The sequence below is a fragment of the Rattus rattus genome, chromosome 12, assembly GCF_011064425.1.
Source record: "Rattus rattus isolate New Zealand chromosome 12, Rrattus_CSIRO_v1, whole genome shotgun sequence".
Classification (NCBI taxonomy): Eukaryota; Metazoa; Chordata; class Mammalia; order Rodentia; family Muridae; genus Rattus; species Rattus rattus.
In genome coordinates this window covers 45394773-45416032 of record NC_046165.1, presented here as the reverse complement: position 1 = coordinate 45416032, position 21260 = coordinate 45394773, and the positions used below count along the sequence as shown (strand labels likewise).

General features: G+C 42.3%; 1 protein-coding gene across 1 annotated transcript in view; it reads left to right on the top strand.

Moving 5' to 3' along the window:
• Nucleotides 1-21260, top strand: part of Vwa8 (von Willebrand factor A domain containing 8) — a 320387-nt gene that overhangs the window by 53704 nt on the left and 245423 nt on the right. The window contains exons 5-9 of the mRNA XM_032918098.1: nucleotides 7392-7559; nucleotides 12978-13142; nucleotides 13884-13933; nucleotides 14465-14573; nucleotides 16449-16553. Coding sequence (XP_032773989.1) covers nucleotides 7392-7559; nucleotides 12978-13142; nucleotides 13884-13933; nucleotides 14465-14573; nucleotides 16449-16553 — 597 coding nt within the window. The remainder of the gene's footprint in view (nucleotides 1-7391; nucleotides 7560-12977; nucleotides 13143-13883; nucleotides 13934-14464; nucleotides 14574-16448; nucleotides 16554-21260) is intronic.

The window sequence follows — 21260 nt, the reverse complement described above, 5'->3', positions numbered from 1 at the left end:
GTCAGATATTATAATCCTGTTAAAATGAAATGTACTTTGTATTTGTAAAAATAGGTCATTTAGCTTACTTGATTGGGTCATAGTTCTAATGAGGTCAAGCCTGTAGGTTTCTTGCATTTGCACACTAATACTGTACCTCAGGGTCTTCCTGTTAAGAACAAGCCCTGACCTTGTCCAGTTATCTATCTTTCTTCCTTCCTTCCTTCCTTCCTTCCTTCCTTCCTTCCTTTCTTTCTTTCTTTCTTTCTTTCTTTCTTTCTTTCTCTCTCTCTCTCTCTCTTTCTTTCTTTCTTTCTTTCTTTCTTTCTTTCTTTCTTTCTTTCTTTCTTTCTTTCTTTCTTTCTTTCTTTCTTTTTCTTTCCTTCCTTCCTTCCTTTTTTTTTTTTGACAAAAGGGCTTTGTTTAGTAAGCAGATATTAACATTGGGTATACAGGCTTGTTTAGACCCTGAAATAGACCCATAAATTGTATAGAAATGAAAACAGGCAAAATTCCCACAGTGAGGCTTTGCACTGGCATTTGAAACACAAGACACCATCATCTGTTGTCACTCTGCTGTGGACAGCACACCTGAACAGTGCTCCTTTCAACTGTAACCCAGTGCCTGCTCCTCATCCCCTTCCTGCCCTGCTCCTCCCTCCTCTCCAGCCTTGGGAAACCACCAGGGAAAGGTTTTAGGGTCCTTATGTAAGTATGACATGTGGAACTTGTCTTTCTGTGTCTGTTATTTAATCCAGTGATTTCTAATTTTACCCATGTTCTTTCACTCATTTTGCTTGTTTATTTTTCTGAGACAGGATATCACTATGTAGACTTGGCCGTCCTGGAACATAGCCAGGCTAGCCTTGAACTCACAGAGATTCCCTGCCTCTGTCTCCCAAGTGCTGAGATTAAAGACATGTGCAATTACACCCAGTCACTGATTACTTCTTAGCAACAAACTGCTGTGTTCTGGGGGGGTCTTCTCATTTGATTTTTTTAACTCCATTAAAAGGAAATGAAGGCTCAAAGATGAATCTGACTAAGCTAAAAAAGATGAACCAGACTAAGCTAAGTCACTCTCGGCAAGTAAGTAGTAAAGCGACTCACTGTATTTTTGTTAATGTAACAGATGTGAGAGACTGACACAGTAATGACCAGGAACTTATTTGACTCACAGCTCTGGAGGCTGGGAAGTCTAAGAAGGAGGGGTTTTTATCTGAGGAAAGCTTTCTGGGCATGAAGAGTAGAAGGACAAATCATGGGGGAGGGGCGGGAAGAAAGGAGAGGAACATAAGGGAATTGAGAGGAGATACAGGCCAAGTTCATCCTTTGCATAATAATTAATCCAATTGCAAGGCTATAACATCAACTGTTCCATAGTAAGTGGCCTTGATTACCATTTGTTTATTTTGTCTAGAGGAAAAAGGGTTTACCATTCTGATATTTTAAAATAAAGATTCCGGGCTGAGGAGATGGGTGAGTTTAGTAACATGCCTACTGCATGGACATGAGGTCCTGAGTTTGGATTTCTAGCAACCACATAAAAGCCAGGCAGGGATACAAATCTGGGTAGGGGGTATGGTGGGGGGACAGGTCAGATATAATCAGATTTCTTGAACTTGCTGGTTAGCTGGTCCAGCAGAATTTGTGGACTTAAGGCTCTGTGAGGACCCTTGCTCAAAAAATAAAATGGAAAACAATTGAAGAAGCCACTCAGTGTTAGCCTTGAGCCTCTGTACTCAGGGCACACTTGCATACACACATGCACACGCACACAATAAAGAACTTAAAATCCAAGTTTTTCATTATATCCCTTTCCTCCAGTATCTTTACATACTGTAGATTTTTTTTTTTTGAGTAAATGTGAAGTTTTGGGAAATTTATTTTCATTAATAATGACTGTATTAGCAGTGACTTATATTTTAATAAATATCATTACTTTTTAATTCTAGTACTGCTTATTAAATTAGTATGTTCTGGATACCCCTAGAGGATACTCTCATTTAGTAAACGAGGCCACAGATATCTAGATTAATTACTTGCCGCGGGTCTTATCAAATTGGAACCAAATCTAGAACAAACTTAGTATTTATTTCAGGTCATGTATCTGTTTTTACTTTAGACTCCTTTATGTCCACGTGTTGGCTTGTTAAAGCTGAGGTATGAGATGGCTGGGTCAGCAGGAACTTGATGTATTTTTTTTTCCTGATTTTTATTTAAAAGAATTAGGTCTGTAAGGTTCTGTTACTTACTAGACAAGAAAGACTCTTTAAAGTTGGTCTAATTTTTCCTCTGAGGGATACCATAGCTAGTCATGCCACATAAAAATGTATGTTCACTGTTCTTTTGTAGGTTTTAAGATTTCAAGAGAAACTTTGTGGTGTTTACTGGTCCACATAGAAAGGCTGTAGTCATTCCTCAGGCTCATACTTCTTCTCACTCGATTCCTGCAGCCAGTAGGTGCAGATGGCTGTTCTTCATATGTCCCCAGCTTGTGTAACAGCGCTCCTTAACTGAGCAGTTGTGTGGCTACTGCACAAGCGGGGGTGGTCTGCAGTGAGCTGGCTTTAAAACAGCTCTCCTCTGAGGACCACCAGATCTTGCTAAGGAGATGCAGTATGCATGAGAGAACAGAGAAGGCCAGCATTGCTCCTTCTTTCATGAGCAGACATGAGACGAGGGGACAGGACTGAGTGAGGGCCAGATGTTGGCCCTGTGGTAAGCATGACACTTGTAGCGGTTTTTCTCTCCAGCTACGTTGAAGCTTATATGTGGCCCAAAACACCATAGATACATTAGAGTGCTTACTTATTGTTAATTTTATTTATTCCCTGTAAATGTGATCAGATAGAGTAATAAAGTCTGAAAGTGCCGATTAAAGCATTTAGATAATGCCGTGGGTGTATAAGGAATCAGGAAGCGGTTTGGCAACTGAGGCAGTAACTGGTACTTGCTCTCTAAGTCAAGTGCTTCACAGATTCCTTTCCCACAGAGCATCTGCCTAAGGCCTTCTCCTATGAGCTAGTATTCTTATCTAATAAACTGAAACCTTTTAATGTGGGTCACATGTCATGAGGCTCACAGACTTGACCTGTCTGGGGATGCAAGGGAATGAAGAAAGGACAGACACAGATACTGGTGGAGAAAAATGGGGTTTGGTGGGCTGTGCTCACTCCAGTGGCAATAGCACCAACTACTCAACAGAGCTGAACCTCAGTGTCTATTCTGTACAGTGAAGGGGAGGACTATTGAGTCTCTGGAAGTCTGTAGGCAACAGGCTCTGGTTGCAGACATGCACTAGGAGGGAGCTGGTTACCGCTGCTGGGCTTTGCCCAGATGGCCAATCACTCATAAGCATTCGTACTTGCACACACTGTCAACGTTTGCACTTGGACCAGAGAAAGGATCGTCCCTCTGAGCATGGGGTGGAGGGAGGTCTGAGGGCCTTGATATGGCCATGCCCATGTCAATCAACAATTTGCTTCCTTGGCTCCCCACAGATACGTGTGTAGATAGGAGTGAGATGCTTCTGGCTTACAGCCATATTACCAAAGGGTATGGAGAAATGAAAATCCTTTGTGACACTTCTCATTATTTATCATTTATCATTTTTATAATCAAGTTCATAATTGTGCAGGCTCATTTTTGTCACAAACTAGGATCTTGTACCAGGTCACCCAGGGGGCATGTCTGTGAGGCATTTTCTTGATTGCTAAGCTATGTTAAGAGAGCCTACCCGCCATGGCCTGTACCATTCCCGAAAGCCTGGGTCTGGGTGATAGAAAAGGAAGGCAGCTGAGCATGCTGGGAGGGAGAAGCAAGCCAGTACGCAGTGTTCCTCTATGGTTTCTGCTCCAGTTCCTGACTCCAGCTCCTGTCTCCAGTTCCTGGCAGGGCTTCTGATGCTGGACTGTAAACTCCGAGCATCCCTCCCCCAGTTGATTTTCATCTCGGTGTTTAATCACAACAGAAAGCAAAGCAGATCAATAGCTCTCTGTTCATATCCACATGCTTGGATTCAACTGTGATGTGAAACTTCCGATTCATTGCCACTTAGTGCAGAAGATTAATAAGTCACTTATAGCAAATTAGGAAAAAGCTGGAGAGATTTACTTTTTTAAATTCTGAGTTGAGTTATGGATCTCATAGCTTACAGATGGCTTGCTCCAACACCAAGCAACAACCTCCTTAAGTTTTATTTCAGTAATTAATTACTCTATTTTCTGTATTTATCCACAATTTCTGCCTCTTCCTTTCAATACACCCACGTTTTGAATCATTCAACAAATGGCTGGCCCTATCCATGTGGTGCTCAGTGGGTGTCTGCAGCAGGATTTGTCCTTTATGTGTCCAGTAATTGTGGAGACTGTAGCTCAGCTTTGGGTGGCCTGATGCCTCCCCCATTTGAAATGCTGTATCCTTGTTAAGCGTATGTAGAAGTGATTGCGTGTCCACCCTAGCACGGTGTCAGAAGCCTCAAGTGTGAGCCTGGCACAGCTCACTGCTGCCTACATTGGTTCTGACCACAATTCCTGCCTGCCACACTTACCGCTGTGATGTCTTCCCAATGGGGAATCGCTCCCCTCATCTTTAGCAGCAGTGTTCCTAACTCGAGGTCCTCACTGTGTGAGGTTTGCTCTGGAGAAGAGGTGCATGTAGGGGAGGGTTTTCAGGTGACCACGCGGGTACTGTCTTTTCTTGTCCACTAGTTTCTTAATTTCTCATTTCTATGCATCCATTAGAGCAGAGGAAAGAGTCTTTGTGTGCTTGGCTTCTGTCTCTGATCTCTGCCTTCATTCACCTCATAGGTACTGCAGCCACTACACACACAATCCAGAGAATTTTGCATTTTCCCTCAGGAATGTGTTGTCAGATGCTGCTTTTCCTGCCCATAGTTAGCAAACTATGAAATATTGATCTGTGTGTATTTCTAAGTTTTTCTCAGCAAATAGGAATTTTTATCTTTCTTAAGCTTCTAAAAGTCATATACAATACTTTGTCTTATATTAAAGGTTGATAAGAGTTTTGCTACTAGTGGTGATATTTAATTTATTTATTTATTTTTATTGAGAGCTATGTGTTCTTGAGAAGACAGGTTTCTTGTAAAAGAAAGCTTAATTGAAACCTCCCCTGAAGTGGGTTTTTATAAGGAAGTATCCAAGCCCTCTGTGCCAATCTGTAGGTGGAGTTTTGATATTGCAGAAACTATGGTTCTAGTTTTGTTCTTTACACAGAAGAGGCAAGGTCCCCTATAACCCATTCTTTTGGGGTCTTTGAAGTCACCTTGATTCATCTGATAATAAACAAACAAACAAACAAACAAACAAACACCATGACATGATGGTCAGTTCCATAGACGAAAATCAAAATATTTACAACAATGATAGATTTGAAGAATTATTTGTGAGCTACTCTTGTTCTTAAAGTGGGACAGTTTAAGTCCTGTTTAAGTCTTAAAGTCCTGTTTTTGCTTTGATATTTGAAAAATGAATGTTGTAGTACTCCAGAAATTTCTCTGCTTATTGGATGGGTATGTGCAGGGGAGTAGATGTGGTTAACTTTTTTTCCATTAATCACTAAAGAAAAAATTAAGTTTAAGTTAAAAAGTTCATTGTAAGAATGATTGAGAGGGAGAAATCAGACCGAGTTCACTGTCACTAAGGGGTTACCAGCAGGCGACCGATAGCAGGGGTGTCACAAGCATCTGGGACTCTTAGGGAGGAGATCTGAGGGATGAGGAAGGTTTGAACTAGAGGAGAGGCAGAAAGAGACGAGTTCAGAAATACTCTGGCCTTGGATTTTTGCAGCAAGGTAGACCCAGGCTGGCCTCCACCTGCCTTCCTTTTGCCTTAGGCTCCTATGTTCTATGTGCTGGATAAGTTCAAGTTGAATTGAGGATGTCAGACTATCAGAACATGAAGATAAAGCAAATCTAGGAGCTGAGAGGATGTGGAACCCTGTCATAAAGGAAGGGTAGAAGACGTGCTGGTTAGTGTTTGTCAACACGACAGAGGCTTGATCAATGCCGGGCAGAGGGAGCTCCATGGAGGATCGCATCCATCAGATAGGCAAGTCTGTGGTCATTCTCTTGATAATGATTGACCAGGAAGGGCCCAGCCCACTGCATTGGTGCCGTCCCTGAGCTGGTTGCTGGGTTATATAAGAAAGGCAGAGAAGAACTCAGTACACAGCCTTCCTCCGTGGCTTCGGCTTTGGGTTCCTGCCTTGAGTATCTACCCTGTGTTTCCTCATTGGTTGTTACCTGGGAGTTGTAAGACGAGACAAACCTTTCTCTCTCAGTTGCTTTTGGTCATCGTATTTATCACACCATGATGCAACCTAGGATAGAAATGAAGCCGATTTGGGAAAAATGGGGTGTGCTCAGTGTTGTAGGGGGAGCCTGGGGTGCTGTGGGTCTGATTGCAGACATCTATCAATGCAGTACAACTATGTGACCTGAGGCTTTGAAGAGCTGGAGTTTGGAAATCAATTAGCATACAAAAGGTACCTGGAGCCTAGGGATGGAGATCACTTGGAAGCAACATGAACAGTTGTGAGGAGAAGCCATGGGTGATGAGTATTAGTTTGGACCTACATTTAATGAACTTACAGTAGAGGAGAGCCTGTTGTTCTAAGAAACTCCAGTGCCATGACACTAAAGATGACGCGAGGAGTGGCGGGACATATTTAGCAGCGTTAATTCTGTGTTGCATGCAGAGAAATGTGAATTAGATTTCCTTCTAAAGCTGATTTTCAGGGACTTTGATGTAAACATTTGTGCTCAGGACCTGTAAGTTAAAGGAGAAGTTCACCGTTTTCTGGGCCTTTATCATTTACTTCCTGCTTCCCCTCGTTACTAATTGTCTTAAATCCACAGGGATATAGTACTTACTTATCAGTTCAGTCAGCCAAATGTGTAATGTTGTCAGCATTGAGCAACACACAAAAACAGAACTTGTTTTAATACTGCATTAGAAAACACTGTGGTCTTCAGGCTTCCCTACCCAGATTTTTGGTTTTCACAAGACTTATGGATAACAGAGGCCAGGCTATTCCCTTTGTTCCTCTTCTCCAATTAAGGGGTCTGTTCCTTTGTTTCATCACATTACCCATTCATAGGTAACTGCTAGTTTTCTATTTCATTGGCTACGTAATCTAAAATGTAAAGTTTCAAAAAACCCTAGAGATCATCTCCAGCTCTCTTCATTTAACAGATGAATAAGCAGGCACAAAGAAGTGGAATCGTTTGCCTGAGATCAGATAGGCAGAGAAAACAAAAGTAAGACTGAATCCACCTGTCCTGATTCTGTCTGTAGAATGAGGAACATGTTGAGTTTCAGTGCGAGTGTAATCAGGCAGGCTCTGGTGCTCTCAGGATTTCACTCTGACTTTGTATTTCTTGGAAATAGTGTGCTGTTCGGGCTGCCACAGAAGGCAGGACGCTGGTTTTAGAGGGCTTGGAAAAAGCAGAGAGAAACGTGCTTCCAGTACTGAACAACTTGCTGGAGAACCGGGAGATGCAGCTTGAAGATGGCCGTTTCCTGATGTCTGCTGAGCGCTACGACAAGCTCCTGCGAGTAAGAGAGGGAAAGCCAGCCGCTGGTGGGCCTCTGCTCCGGGTGGGACATGTCTGTGAAAGTGCTCAGTGGGCCTTCTGTTTGGCAAACTGCTTAGTAAATCACAAGTTTATATGATTTTAAAGGGTTCCATCCGCAAAGACCTGGATTGCTGGGTTCCTCCATTTCTTTTAACACCTCAGTATCTGTTCTCTTACCCATTTTTCTCCTTTTTCCTTCTTTAGTCTAACAACTATCACGGCAATGACATTTAGGCCATGCTGAGCACCTGGGATACAAAAGTCTAGCTCCTAAACTCGGAAAATGCAGTGTTCTTAGGGATTGACAGATGAACAGGGTGTTAAAAAGATACTCTGGGGGCTGGAGGGATGCTCAGTGGTCAAGAGCAGGTGCTGCTTTTCTGGAGGGTCCCAGATTGATTCCCTGCATTCACTAGATGGCTCACAACTGTCTCTAACTCCAGTCCCAGGGCCTCTGCTGTTCTCTCCTAGTTTCTGAAGGTACCAGATGCACATATGGTGCGTAGACACAGATGCAGGCTAAACTTCACACATAAAGTAACTAGCTGATGACCCAGGCCACCAGCGTTTCCTGCCTGCCACTGAAGTTAACTCTGCTTCCACATCCCAGCTCCCCACTTTGTACTCAACCCCCGAGTCGATTGGAAACTTGTGTCTCCCCCCCTGTGATCCCAGCATTTACTGGTTGGGGCAGGAGAGTCAGAAGCTCAGGGTTACGTACCTAGTGAGCTCTAGGCCACAGGAAATAAAACACCATCCTTCCCAAACTCAACCAGAACAAAATGAACAAGTATATATCTCTCCTGTGCTCTGACCCCAATGGCTTCCCCTTTCCAGTGCAACAGGACACCCACAGAATCAGGCCCTTGCCGCCTCTTCCCTCAGCTCTTTCTCTCTGCCTCCCTTTTGACTCTCGTCCACACCTAGGTACTGCTATGCTGTACTTGCTCAGTAGGCGCCTCCCAGGTCTAGACTTTGCACAGGTAATTTCTTGTTCCTGAAGTGGGTTTCCCAGGTATTTGCTTGTCTCAGTCCTACAACCCCTTCAGATCTTTGTTACATTACCAGTGCATCTTGATGCTCTTACTTATATTTGCAGTCTGTCCTCTATGTCCATACCGATGCTTCAGTTCTCCTGTGCTGGCTGCTGACACTGTAGACGTTGGTTATGTTCTAGTTTTACTCTCTCCTCCCTCTATTCGTGTACACATTTAAATGGACAGGGATTTTCACACCCTCTGAAGAATGTTTAGCATCTGATGTTCATTGGCTCTTTTGTCGAGTGAATAGTAAATGCAGTAAATAAATGATGTAACATAATGTGTACAAAGGGGACAACACTTATGGGCAGTTGGGAGCCATCACCTGTGTGCTGGGAGTTCTGGGAAAGCAGCCCCTACTCTTCACTACCTGTCCAAGGAGGGCTCTTCAAAGACTGTAGCAGTGAGGCAAGCAATGGTGAGAAGCTTCATCCTTGGCCATTGAGCTTGAGCTGCAGCACACTGGCTCTCTCAGCAGCTGGTGCAGCCTCTCAGCCAGTTCTTAGACATTGGCGCTCAGGACTGCAAGTCCTTCTCACATTTTTATTTACAGTTATGCATGTGCTAATCAGTTACACATTGCTTAAGAGTGGCATCATGTACTGCTCTGTGTGTGTGTGTGTGTGTGTGTGTGTGTGTGTGTGTGTATGTGTGTGTGTGAGAGTGTGTGTCTTCACCTCCCATCTCCTTCGTGTATCTTCACCTCCCGTCTCCCTGAAGGAGCCCTGGGGTTACAGATGTTTATATCATGTGTCTGGTTTTCACATGAGTTCTGGAGATTCAAACTCGGCTCCTCACGTACCGTCAGTACGTTCACCCACTGAGCCCTCTCTCCAGCCTTGTGTTCTTCACTCTGAGGCTGCTAACACAGGCCTAGAACACACTGGCCACTAGACAGTAGAATTGACGTGGGAGTGTCTCTGATTGAACTGATGCTCTACGCCTGCACACAGAGTCTACTCTCTATAACCCACCTTGTAACAGTATAGCAGTCTTGGAAAGTACATAAATGGAGTTGTCCTAGCTCAGTAGTCATTTTCTCCTAGATACATGTAAAACTGATCTCATCCTAATGTAGGCAGATGATTGTAGATTTAATCAGTAAGAAAAAGTTAAATTTGCACCTTCATGTTATTATAGTTTGTTTAGTGAAATAAAGGCAAATTTTATAGTTCGTCTTTAAGAAAAGGTGAATATCATGCAGATACTTCCCTTTCAGCCACCTTCTGTTATAAAATAACTATATGCAACTAGAGATTATACTAGTTACTTACCAGTTTTACTACAAATTTTAGAAAAATATTACTAAGCACAGAACTATTTTTAAAGCATATTTATTACTTCATATCAACAGATTGGTATATTCTTTATCCTTACAGTAGAATTTATGACTATATTATTGCTTCGGATAACAAACTCAGAACATGGTTACCATCAAGTGAGAGGAATATGATCTACATTGTTTTTTCCCAAGTAGTTGTTAACACAAACACATACTTTTTATTGATAGATATTTCTGAATCCTCAGGATCTCATGAATATAGGTATATGAAGATATCCTTCTTAACACTTATATCCTATGGCATGTTCCGTGGTGAAAAATATAATTACCATAACTGAAGTCCCCTTTGTTTATGCTTTGTTTATGTAATTACTAAGTTTTAATATCTCAGAAAACTTGGAGCTGGAGAGGTGGCTCAGTGGATAAGACCTGAGTTCAGATTCCCAGCACCCACATAAAAAGTTAATCATGGCTGTGTGTATCTGTGACTCAGGCACTGGGGGCAGAGACAGAGCCTAGAGCTTGCTGAGCTTGGGTCACTGTGATCTCCTGTGTGACAGCACTGCAGTGAAATGTGGTAGAGGAAGATGCCAGACGCTCTCTTCTGACCTCTGCAGCCATGCACCTGTGTACATGTGTTATCAGACCGGGGCTCACCCCAGCACCCCAAGGCAGGTCCGCCCACCCACCCTCAGTAGGCATTCAAGAGAACCAACTAAGAGTCGAACCAGAAAAAAGATTTACTCATGTGGTCACACTGGGAAGAGACCAATGAACCTGGAATTCCTTGTTCATTTTGGGGCTCTGAGGTGAGATCTAAGTTAAACTAGAGGACCAAAGATGGGGACATCTGAGCAGTCCTCGTCAAGGTGTAGTCTCGCCCACCACTGTCCTCACTGCCGAGGCTCCAATCTCATCCTGTCCCGTGTCTGAGGAATTGTTAGAGCAGTTTGAAATCTCTTACACAGAAACCATTTCCCCTCCAGCTGCTGCCTTTTCCTTCTCTCAGCACAAGATCCCTGGCGGTTCTTACTTCTTTGGGGGGTCCATTGTTTTACTAATCTGATTGTCAGATTGAAAGATACAAGTGTCTTATTTAAGTGTCTTAATTTCTGTCAAACTGGTTATGTTAGCATCAGGTGAATGTACCCCAAACTTAGTTGCATGTTACCCCCCCTTGTCTGTCTCTTCCTTACCTCTCTCCCTGTCATTTCTATCATTCATCTCATCTATTTCTTACTCTCTTACTGGTTTTGTTTAGATAAGGATGGTGGAGTTTTATTATTATAGAAATAACTAGTTTGTATAAACTTCATATTCTGATTATCTGAGTTTTGAGGATTTCAGATACGTCTGATCCAAACACTTGTTTTCTAGTGTATGTGGCTTCAAGTATGATTAGGTTTACTTTAAAAATTGATCCATACAATCATCCAGCAGACTCTTTCGGTTATGTGCTGAAAAGGGTAAGTCCTTAAGGTCTTGGAGTTAGCATGAGACAATCTTTTAGGAGTAAAGGCACAAATACAGAATGACAGAAGCTTGCAAAACACGGAGTTAAGTGACACCAAAGGCTCCTCCTGAGCAGGCTCAGAAAGGACCTACTTTTCCTAAGTTCTTCTGTTGAGCCTTACACATGTGTGCTTGCCCTGTGCAAATGGAAGGCAACTGCTGCCATGCACTCACACGAGGGATGTGCGCTGTCTTTGCAGAGCTGCAATTGCTGGGCAGGTCGGAGCTGCAGGATCATGGAAGGTGGGGCTGCCGAGACTGGGAGAATCAGACATGAAGGATGACGGGGAGGGGTTAAGTACCATATTAAATATTTCTGCATTATCTTATTGCTGTACCCTTGGAATTTCTAGTCAAAGTTGGGGACTTAAAACTCTTAAAACAGTGGGTTTCAACCTTCCTAATGAAGTCCTTTAATACAGTTTCTCATGTTGTGGTGGCCCTCAACCATAACATTATTTTCATTGCTATCTTATAGCTGTAGTTCTGTTACTGTTAGGAATTGAAATGTCAGTGTCTGTGTTTTCTGATGGTCTTAGGTGACCTGTGAAAGGGTCATTCAAAACCCCCAAAGGGGTTGCTACACACAGACTGAGAACCACTGTCTTAAATGTGTGTGCATGTGCAAGTGCTCGCATGTCTGTGTATACACACATGCATATGTACATACATACATACATACATACATACATACATACATATACATACTTGCAGACTTGGTAGAATACCGTGAATCTGTATGTAAGGTAGAGAAGAAAGGCACATTTACCAGGTGTCTGCCTGGTGGATATGTGTGGGCATTCACATATATCCTAATATGTAGTTTTTGTGACACTCAGAGTCATGTAAGTTATATGATTTTCACATTATCTGTGAGAAAATGGAGGCACCTGAAGTAGAGTCACAGCTCTCTTTGGTAGTTTACTTAGATCTGTGTCAGGTGGCTGTCACAGTCTGTCATGATTCCAGAGCAGCCGTGGCTCTTCTTCAGCCTTGTCGTACACTGGACCATGCTTATGTTATGTAACTCCTCTCACCTCTGTTTTGTTCTTTCTTACAATACTGTCTGTCAGTATTGTGGCTAATTACACGAGACATTTGTAGACTGTGGATGTGATATTCTGAGAAGTTAAATCAGAAAAGCGAGTTTTTAACATTAGTCATATGCCTTAATAGAAGTACACCTATAAGTATACTGTTTAAGGCCTGTGGGCAACCTCTACTCTGTTCGAGGTCTAACTATTTGATAATGTCTGCCCTCTGACCCTTTCCTTTCACGTCAAGGACTAGCCCATGGGAATCTGTCTTGGGCTCTTTCTTTCCTGTGTTCGTGGGCTACCTTTCCCTCCTAACAGCACAGTCTCCAGGCCCTGAGCTTTCCTTGTCATTGGATCCTCATTTGTTTTGCTGCATTCCTCAACGGCTTGATTTTTGAGAGAGTTCCCATACACACAGGGTATGGTTCCTCAACTCGGAACTCCTGCCTTTGAAGTCTGTGTCACTGGCTCTGGCATCTGTCGTCTGCATCACTTACGATGTAGTGTTTGATCTCTTACTTTCCTAGGATCACACTAAAGAGGAGTTGGATGCTTGGAAGATTGTCCGAGTCAGTGAAAACTTCCGAGTGATTGCCTTGGGCTTGCCAGTGCCCAGGTACTCTGGGAATCCTTTAGACCCTCCTCTCCGTTCTCGATTTCAAGCCAGAGATATTTATTTTCTACCCTTTCAGGTAAGAATACCAAGGACATACTGCTTGAAATGGTTTTTATCTATAAGACATTAAATTCTGTAACAATGTTAGTATATTTTTATTTTTGCTTTTTTTAATTTTGTATGTATGAATGTTTTGTCTACATGTACGTCTATGTGACCCACTCAATGTTTAGTACCTGTGGAGGCTGGAAGAAGGCGTCTGATCTCCTGAAATTGGAGTTATAGTCAGTTGTGAGCCATTATCTTGGTGCTGGGAATTGAACTCTGTTCCTCTGGAAGAGCAGCTAGTGCTCTTAACTGTTGATCTCTCTCTCTTTCTCTCTCTCTCTCTTTCTCTCTTTCTCTCCCTTCCCCTCTCTCTCTCCCTCTCTCCCTCCCTCCCTCTCTCTCTCTGCCTTTTTTCTTAAGATTGATTTATTTATTCTATATATGTGAGTACATTGTAGTTGTCCTCAAACACACCAGAAGAGGGCATTGGATCCTATTACAGATGGTTGTGAGCCACCATGTGGTTGCTGGGAATTGAACTCAGGACCTCTGGAAGAGCAGTCAGTGTTCTTAACCACTGAGCCTTCTCTCTAGTACCCCCTGACTTTTTTTTTTTAAAGACTGCCTTTGCCTTTATTAAATAGAATATACCACGGAATGCTGTAAATTACAGAGTCTACCTAATTAAAAGTTTGGTTTATTTATAAAGCATTGGTGTTTCATATGTTGTTTTCATTATTAATTGGTTGTATATGTTTCTGCTATTTAGGACCAATTAAAACTATTATATTCAGTTGGAGCCAATGTTTCTGCTGAGAAGTAAGTATACTTTATAAATATTGGATGATAAAACATTTAATTTGTTTAAAAATTAAATTTGTTGTTAAACTAAAAAAAAATGCTTAACAGTTTAGTTTGTTGAGTCTTTATAGAGGCTTCATGAAGACACGCACATTGAAATGAGTCCAGAAGTATGCGTCGGCTTTGCAGACAGACCAGAGTGAAGCAAGAGCCTAAGATTTCAGCAAAAGTGGGGACTGGAGAGCTGTGCTTTCTCCTCAGCGTCCAATCACTTTCAGTGCCTACACCTTAGCTCTGAGCTTTAGGAAGGTGGGGCTGAGGTTCCCATGATGGGCTTAGACCAGGGCGTGTAACCTTACATAGGGCATTAGATTAGAGGCAACGCCTAGGTTTCTGAATTTTTAATGGATATTATAAGAACCATTGTTCTTTAAGAATTCATAGTATATTTCATCTGTCTTAGATGAATGAAATTAGCCTATTTTAGACTTAATGTACATTTTACATGTTAAAATGATTCAAATGCAATTTGAACATTGTCCCCTCTAGGATCTCTCAGCTCTTGTCCTTTGCTACAACCCTCTGCTCCCAAGAATCCTCTACACTTGGGCTTCCAGACTTTCCCTTAGATAGTTTGCCAGAGGCAGTTCAAATCCTGGTAAGTATAAAATAATCAAAGGACAGATACATATACTCACATGTGGCAAAGGCGAGTTGGACTTAGCATTGGCAATTGGTTACTTGAGTTATCATTTTCTTCTATAAAAGGCCCGAGATGGATGTGTGCACTGGAACAAACTGTGCAGACACCACGGCATGCTTGGTCTCTGGGGAGTTTGCAGTTTTGAAGGGAGAGGTGGAAATGCAGCCTCCTGGAGATTTCAGGGGAAAGACAGCTTCCGGCTGGTCCAGGATATACTTTAGGGAAATAGATGGCTAAGCTGACCCAGCCCGGGGCAAGGCAGCTGAGTTTTCCCACCCAAGCTCCCAGGAGTCACTGGTTAGTGGTTATCCTAAAGGACACAGGTTTCTAAGTGCTAGCAGGTCTCCCAACTCGTGAGAAAAGATGGCTCCAGGAGCCTAAAGGCAGCCTGTATTTGCAAGACTTTTAAAAGTGTGGGAAGGAGAAGAGGCTGGGCCACATGTAGAGAGTATAAGAGCAGACCTGAATACGTTGCGAGGAACACAGTTTTTTCCCAAAGCATGTGGTGGCCTGTCTGGAATGATGGGAAAGCCTTCAGGGCAGAGGGCACAGACAGAATGTTCAGCCTCAGATGGGCCTGGAATGTTTGCAGAATGAGAACAAGTTGTATCCTTAGAACTAAGTGTTTGTGGTAGAGACAGCGGTTAGAACCCTACCGTGAGTTATTTTGTCGATGAGCAAGCCTGCTTGGGTTTTATGGTGAGGGAGGAATGACCCATCAGAGGTTGGGAAGTAGGTGGAGTGTGATGTAATCATTTTTATGTTAATGGATACCTCCCTTACGGACTGGAGAGTAGGGAGATTCTGGTTCCTGGCTGTGACTGGAGGAGGCTGTTGAAATGCTGAGTGGGACCCTGTGGAGGAAGGCTTCATCTGAAATAAGACTCTGTGCTTGCTGCCTTCCCCCAGTGTTTGCAGGTAGTCAGACAGTTAGCTTTCCTGTCTGTTGTTTACGTTGTTGTGTACATCTGGCATACATACTTCTTGTTCACTTAATTCTATAAATCTCTTTTCATTTATCCTCAGTACATTTTACTTGGAAAACTCTGTAATCTGAAAAAAAATTTTAAAATAGCAAACACTCATAGTCTCTTCAGTTAGAAGCCCCTGTGTTAACATATTGCCACCCCTGCTTGCACATGTACCCCTCCACCCCCAGTTTCCTCTGAGCTACTTGAAGGTAAAGGCAGCATTTTCTTAAAGTACAACCGCTAAGAATTGGAGCACCCTGTTGGTCCAGAACATGGCTCCTTTGCTCGACAGCTTGTTAACAGTGATTCAGAAGTGTCTAATAGGCAGCCCATACAGGATCTTCTGTTTGCTCTTGGCAATAACTTCCTGAATGGTGCGAACAGACTTGAGTGCAGTACGATTTGGGTGAAGAATTTGAGGCTAATGAACACTTTGAAGTTATAATCGTGAGGCTTGCTGGATGCAGATAAGATTAACTCAGATTAGTAATAAAGGTTGGAAATGTGTTGCTTAGAGTGACAAGACAGGGGAGACGTGTGCTCTGCAGGTGTGTCAGATCTGTATACTGTAGGATCCTGTGTCAGACAGCTAAGGCTTTGCTCTAGAGCTCCAGAACGAGGCCAGAACTAGATAAAGATGCATAGGGACCAGCGATGCAGAGGAAAGGTGGGAGTGCGCGGGGCTCTCTGGGATATGATGCAGGACAGGAGAGAAGAAGCCTCTGCCTTTTTACATTGCTGCAAGATACTTTGTTTCTGCTTCTGGGAAAATAAAGCAACTTCAGCATGATATGTACATAAGATACATTGTCTGTGACTGAGCTGTTGCTGACTTCTATATATGTCTGCTCCTAAATAGGATTCCTTTCCCATGATGCCAATTGAGCATGCAATCCGGTGGATGTATCCTTACAATATTTTACTAGGACACGAAGGGAAGATGGCGGTGGAGGGTGTTCTAAAAGTGAGTATCTGCTGTCCCTTCCTCTCCGTCCTCTTCATTTCACGTTCCTTCCCACTGTCCTCTTTTTCCTATACCCCTCTTATTTTTCCTTACCTATCTTTTTTCTTTATCATCCCTTCTCTCCCCTTCCAAGACAGGAAGCATATGATGCCAATAACAAGAAAGCAATGGTGGGAGGTGTGGGTGTGGCTAGATTTGTTATATGGGGCAAATAAACAAATAGAGCTGAGCCAAGGAATGGGTATGTTCATTGTAGTGGGAGTTAGATCTCTCACTGTTGGAGAAAGATCACGAACACGGCAAGAGGACGACACAAGAGGGCCCTGAGGGACTGGCCTGGAAATGGAGATGTGAACAGGAATCATGTTGCTTTTCAGTGCATACCCAGCAGAATTGTTTCTCCTGGGAAGATGTGAACAAATGTCTTCTTGCCCAAGATGGAGCACAAACAGTAGAGTAAGGAAGGGATTCCACCCAAATCTAGAATGGTGCACCTGGGAGTTACGTACTGGTGTCTGGAGAGTTTAGAGTTGGCCACACCGTGTAGTCAGAGTGTGTCCTGTGGGTCTAGTGCACAGCCTTGTGAGCGCCTTGTGTGCTGCCACCTGAGAGAGATGCTCACACACTGCCTTGTGAACCTGCTCTCCCTTCCATCAGGGAATAGCAGTGGGCATTCTTGTGCAAGTCTTCCATTGGTAAACACAGCAGCTTTGATTTCAATATGACAGGGGCAGTGTCATGGCCAGAGGATACTGTTACCCAATATGTATGAAAAGGTGTGTGTGTGTGTGTGTGTGTGTGTGTGTGTGTGTGTGTGTGTGTGTGTGTTTACACATTTTCTAGCTATGTGGCCTAATAAAGCCTAGAAACTATGATCACACCAAGTTCCTGAAAGTCTAAATCCCACATCTGCTAATAGGATCTAATTCCTGAGAATTAGGGCTGAACTAACAATTACGTCAAGAAGCAGAAGATGAGATCATGGAGATTTTCAATAAATAATGTTGACATATCAAAACCACAGAAGAACTCACTGCCTTGAACATTAAAAGTAAATAGTAATTGATGAAAATCCATTGTATATAATAGGTATCCATCCTATTAAAATCTAAATATGGAGGAAGAGCACCTTGTTACTGTAGAATGTGTACCAACAAATAGGGAAGAAATTATAGAAATTGAAAAATCACTATTAGGCCATCATTAGATTGATGGTCGAGTTGGAAAGGTGTAAAGTGTGTGTGTGTGTGTGTGTGTGTGTGTGTGTGTGTGTACACATGCACTTTCATAACTGGATATTAATGTCATCTCCTGAATATCTCCTTGCAAAACACTCAGTTGACTTTAAAATAGGAAAGTGTTATTTTTATAGTCATTGTCAACATGACCAGGCATAACAAACTGACAAAGTGACATTACATTGGCATTGTGTGCCTCTCAAGCGTTGTGTTGGGAAGAGAGCATCATTTGTCAGGAATCCAGCTGGGAGTTGAGGATTTGAGTTAGACTATGAAGAAAAACAGTATAGTCCTGGGCTAAGGGACACTTTGCAGAAGAAAGACTTGTGTGTTTAAAACTCTTTAGTCCATGAAAGACAACTGAAGAACTGCCCTGGGTTAAGGCGACTGAGGAGTGACAACAGCTACATGCCATGTGCCTTCCTACAAGCTCTTTGGTCACATAGGAACAGGTGGCACTGTGGCACAGTTGAGAACACACATATGGTTATGGATTGAACAGCATGGTTGTATAAATTTCATATTTAGCAACTTAAGTAGTGATTAAATTTGTTAGAGTTCTTGCTTTCAGGGAATGGTGGGCTCTGATGAGTACAGACTATTATATCTTCAGCTTGCTGATGAGAAAAAAAGAGTTGATTGTTTGCATCTGTGTGGAGTAATAAGGAGGTCACCACATGCTGCAGTGGTAACAAGGAACTTGGGTGAAGGTGAAACAGAAATCTTTTATATAATTGTGTCCTTTGATTTTCTTATTTTGAAATTACTTCAAAGTAAAAATTGTAAAAATTTAAAAAATATCTAACATTTAAAAATTTAAAAACAAATATGCAGTGTAATACAAAGTTAAAATTTATAACATATTCATAGCCTGGAAGGCATTTTTATAATTATGTAGAGTTTATACAAATTTGAAGTGGTTTTTAACATCTTCTCTGGTATAGTTTTATGATATAAATTTGTGTTTTTATTTTTGTCCTCAGTTGCTAATTCTTGGGACATGCTTTTCTTCTAAAATATTTATAGCATAGTTTTTTCATTGTATGGTTACCAATGCTGAGTTCCAAAAGGCTAAAAATACCCTGTAATGTTTTGCTAGTGTATATTTATGTGTTGATATTCAGTAGAAAATTATTAGCTTACTAATTAGCTCCCTCTTGGGAAGGACAGTTTGTTTCTCTTTCACATCTGGCTAAAGATGTAGATTTCTCTGTAGTAGTTGAAATGTAATACTGCCTAGGACCTCCTTTATCTAAAGGCCAGGATTTGACAGCCTTAAGTATTCTTCAGGGTCTTGTTTAGGCAACCATATTTGTTGAGATTTCATGGTTGCAGCACCCAGGTCCTAGCTTAGAGGATATCGTGTAGCAATAGGCATCCCTGTTGTTAGTTTTCCTTCCTCCTCTTTCATGGCCTCTGAGCCTTAGATATAGGGCTTGCATTGTAGATGTACTGACTGGGCTGAGCATGTACCATGAAGCCATTTGTTTTCTGCTTTTTGTCCACTCTTGGATCTCTAATAGCTTCTATCTGTTGCAAAAGGAATCTTTAATGAAGGGCAAGAACTTCACTCATCTGTCTGTTACTAGTATTTAGAATGTAGTAGACATTATCTTGCCTTAGAAAAATGGCAATAGCAAGTTATTCTACTGTGACTTCTCCAGCCATGGGTGGTTTGCCAAGTTTATAGTACCAAGTATGAATTCTCACTTACTGAGTGGGCATTTAAGTTCAAGTTGACAGCTAATAGTCACCCCCACAGCAAAAGTGCCACTATGTTGTACCAGTGGGGATACCTTGCTGGGACAGTCCTGTGGTCCATAGGCTTTTTAGCTGGATAGGGTAGTTGATTCTTCTCCCTTAGCAGCTTGCAAGCACTTCCAGATCCTATGCGAGCTAGTCCTCAGGGAGAAGGTTTCCAGGTAAATTCCAGATCAAGTTCTCCCAGTCTTGTGTTTGAGGTATGTGGTGTGTCAGTAATAGAGTCTTACTTTTAAGTTCTGGAAGGCACCAAGGACAATGGCAACAGCCTATATTGTTTTGGGAACCTGTGGGACCTCCTTGACCAACAACTGAAAAGGAAGTGTCCTATGTTTGAGGGGTTTGTTAGTCTATGGCTGTTGGGGAGCATAACCCAATGTGGCCTAAGTCCGCTTAAGCCCCACTCCCACATGTGTAAATATGTATTATAAAAATGTTTCCATGTGGCTTTTCAGACATCCTCAGCGGTATACATCTCCCGCCTGCCTCTGTACTTCTGTCCTTCCTTGTCATTCCCGCTATCCTCTTATAGCACTATGTCCTGCCACCCTTCTTGATGGTGTGAGTGATAGCGCTTCCCATAGGTTCATGTGCTCGTTAGAGGGGCTGTTTCTAGAGGCTCTTCTCCCTGCCTCCATTTCTACTTCTCTGGCTTCTGTCTACTTCAGGAGTTAGATTTCTCAAGAAAACAGTAATGCTGTTTCTCTTAGCTTTGCCCTTCTTTTTGGCCTTCGTGATAAGGGAAGCAGAAATTGGGTTAGCAGTTCATGTTACAAACAGAAATCATCTAACTGTGATGTAGGTGTTGGAATTACTTTGATAAGAGAAGAGAGCATGTGAGTGTGCTTGTCACCTTAATTATCTCACCTGCAAGTTAAGTAGCAGCCACAGCTCACCTGAGCCTAAGGATCTGTTGCTCACACTGGCGCTCTGCACACATGGGTACAGAATGTCCTGTCTTAGCCTCGGGCCACGCCGCGCTCTGCCGTAGCTCTTTATCTGTTTAGGGCGCTCTGACCTATCTTCTGCCTTAAATTTTTCTCTCACTTTTTAAAGGCATATCTTAAGCTAATGCTTATGGCAGAACAGTATCTTCAAATAGGTTTGTGCGGAAATGTGAAAGTTAGTGAATTTGATTAAATTCAGAAAGGGTTATAATAAAGGAGAGGACATATCTGTTCTAATAGAACAAATCAAGAATGGATATATTTTTCTTTCATAGATATAAAAATTGAGTTGTTGCATTTGAATTTTAATGTAATCATTTAATTAGACTGCATTTTAAAGAAAAACCTATTACCCAGTGAAAATGCAGTCAGTTAAGACTCAGAATTCTTTTCATTTTCTCTGAACCAGCTATAGAAATGGCTGGAGTGACGTCAGTCCCCAGATGGTGCTTATCACATGATGCTCCTGTTCTTAAAACATCTCCGTAGCCATGGAATCCTTCTAGCTTTAGTTAAGACTCTGAAAGAAAACGCTTTCATTCTCATCGTGCCCCACTTTGAGAATGGTAAGCTTGCCGGCAGTTTAGTAACAGATGCACCCAAGCTTCTTATAACGTGTCTTGGCTCTTAGCCCTACTTAAGTAAGGCTCCGTCATAACAATGACTAAATTATATGTTCCCTGGGAGACTTAGAAAGGGTGTGCCACTCTTGTTCATTGATAATATAGTCTGAACCCCCCCCACCCCGTGAAACTTGGAAA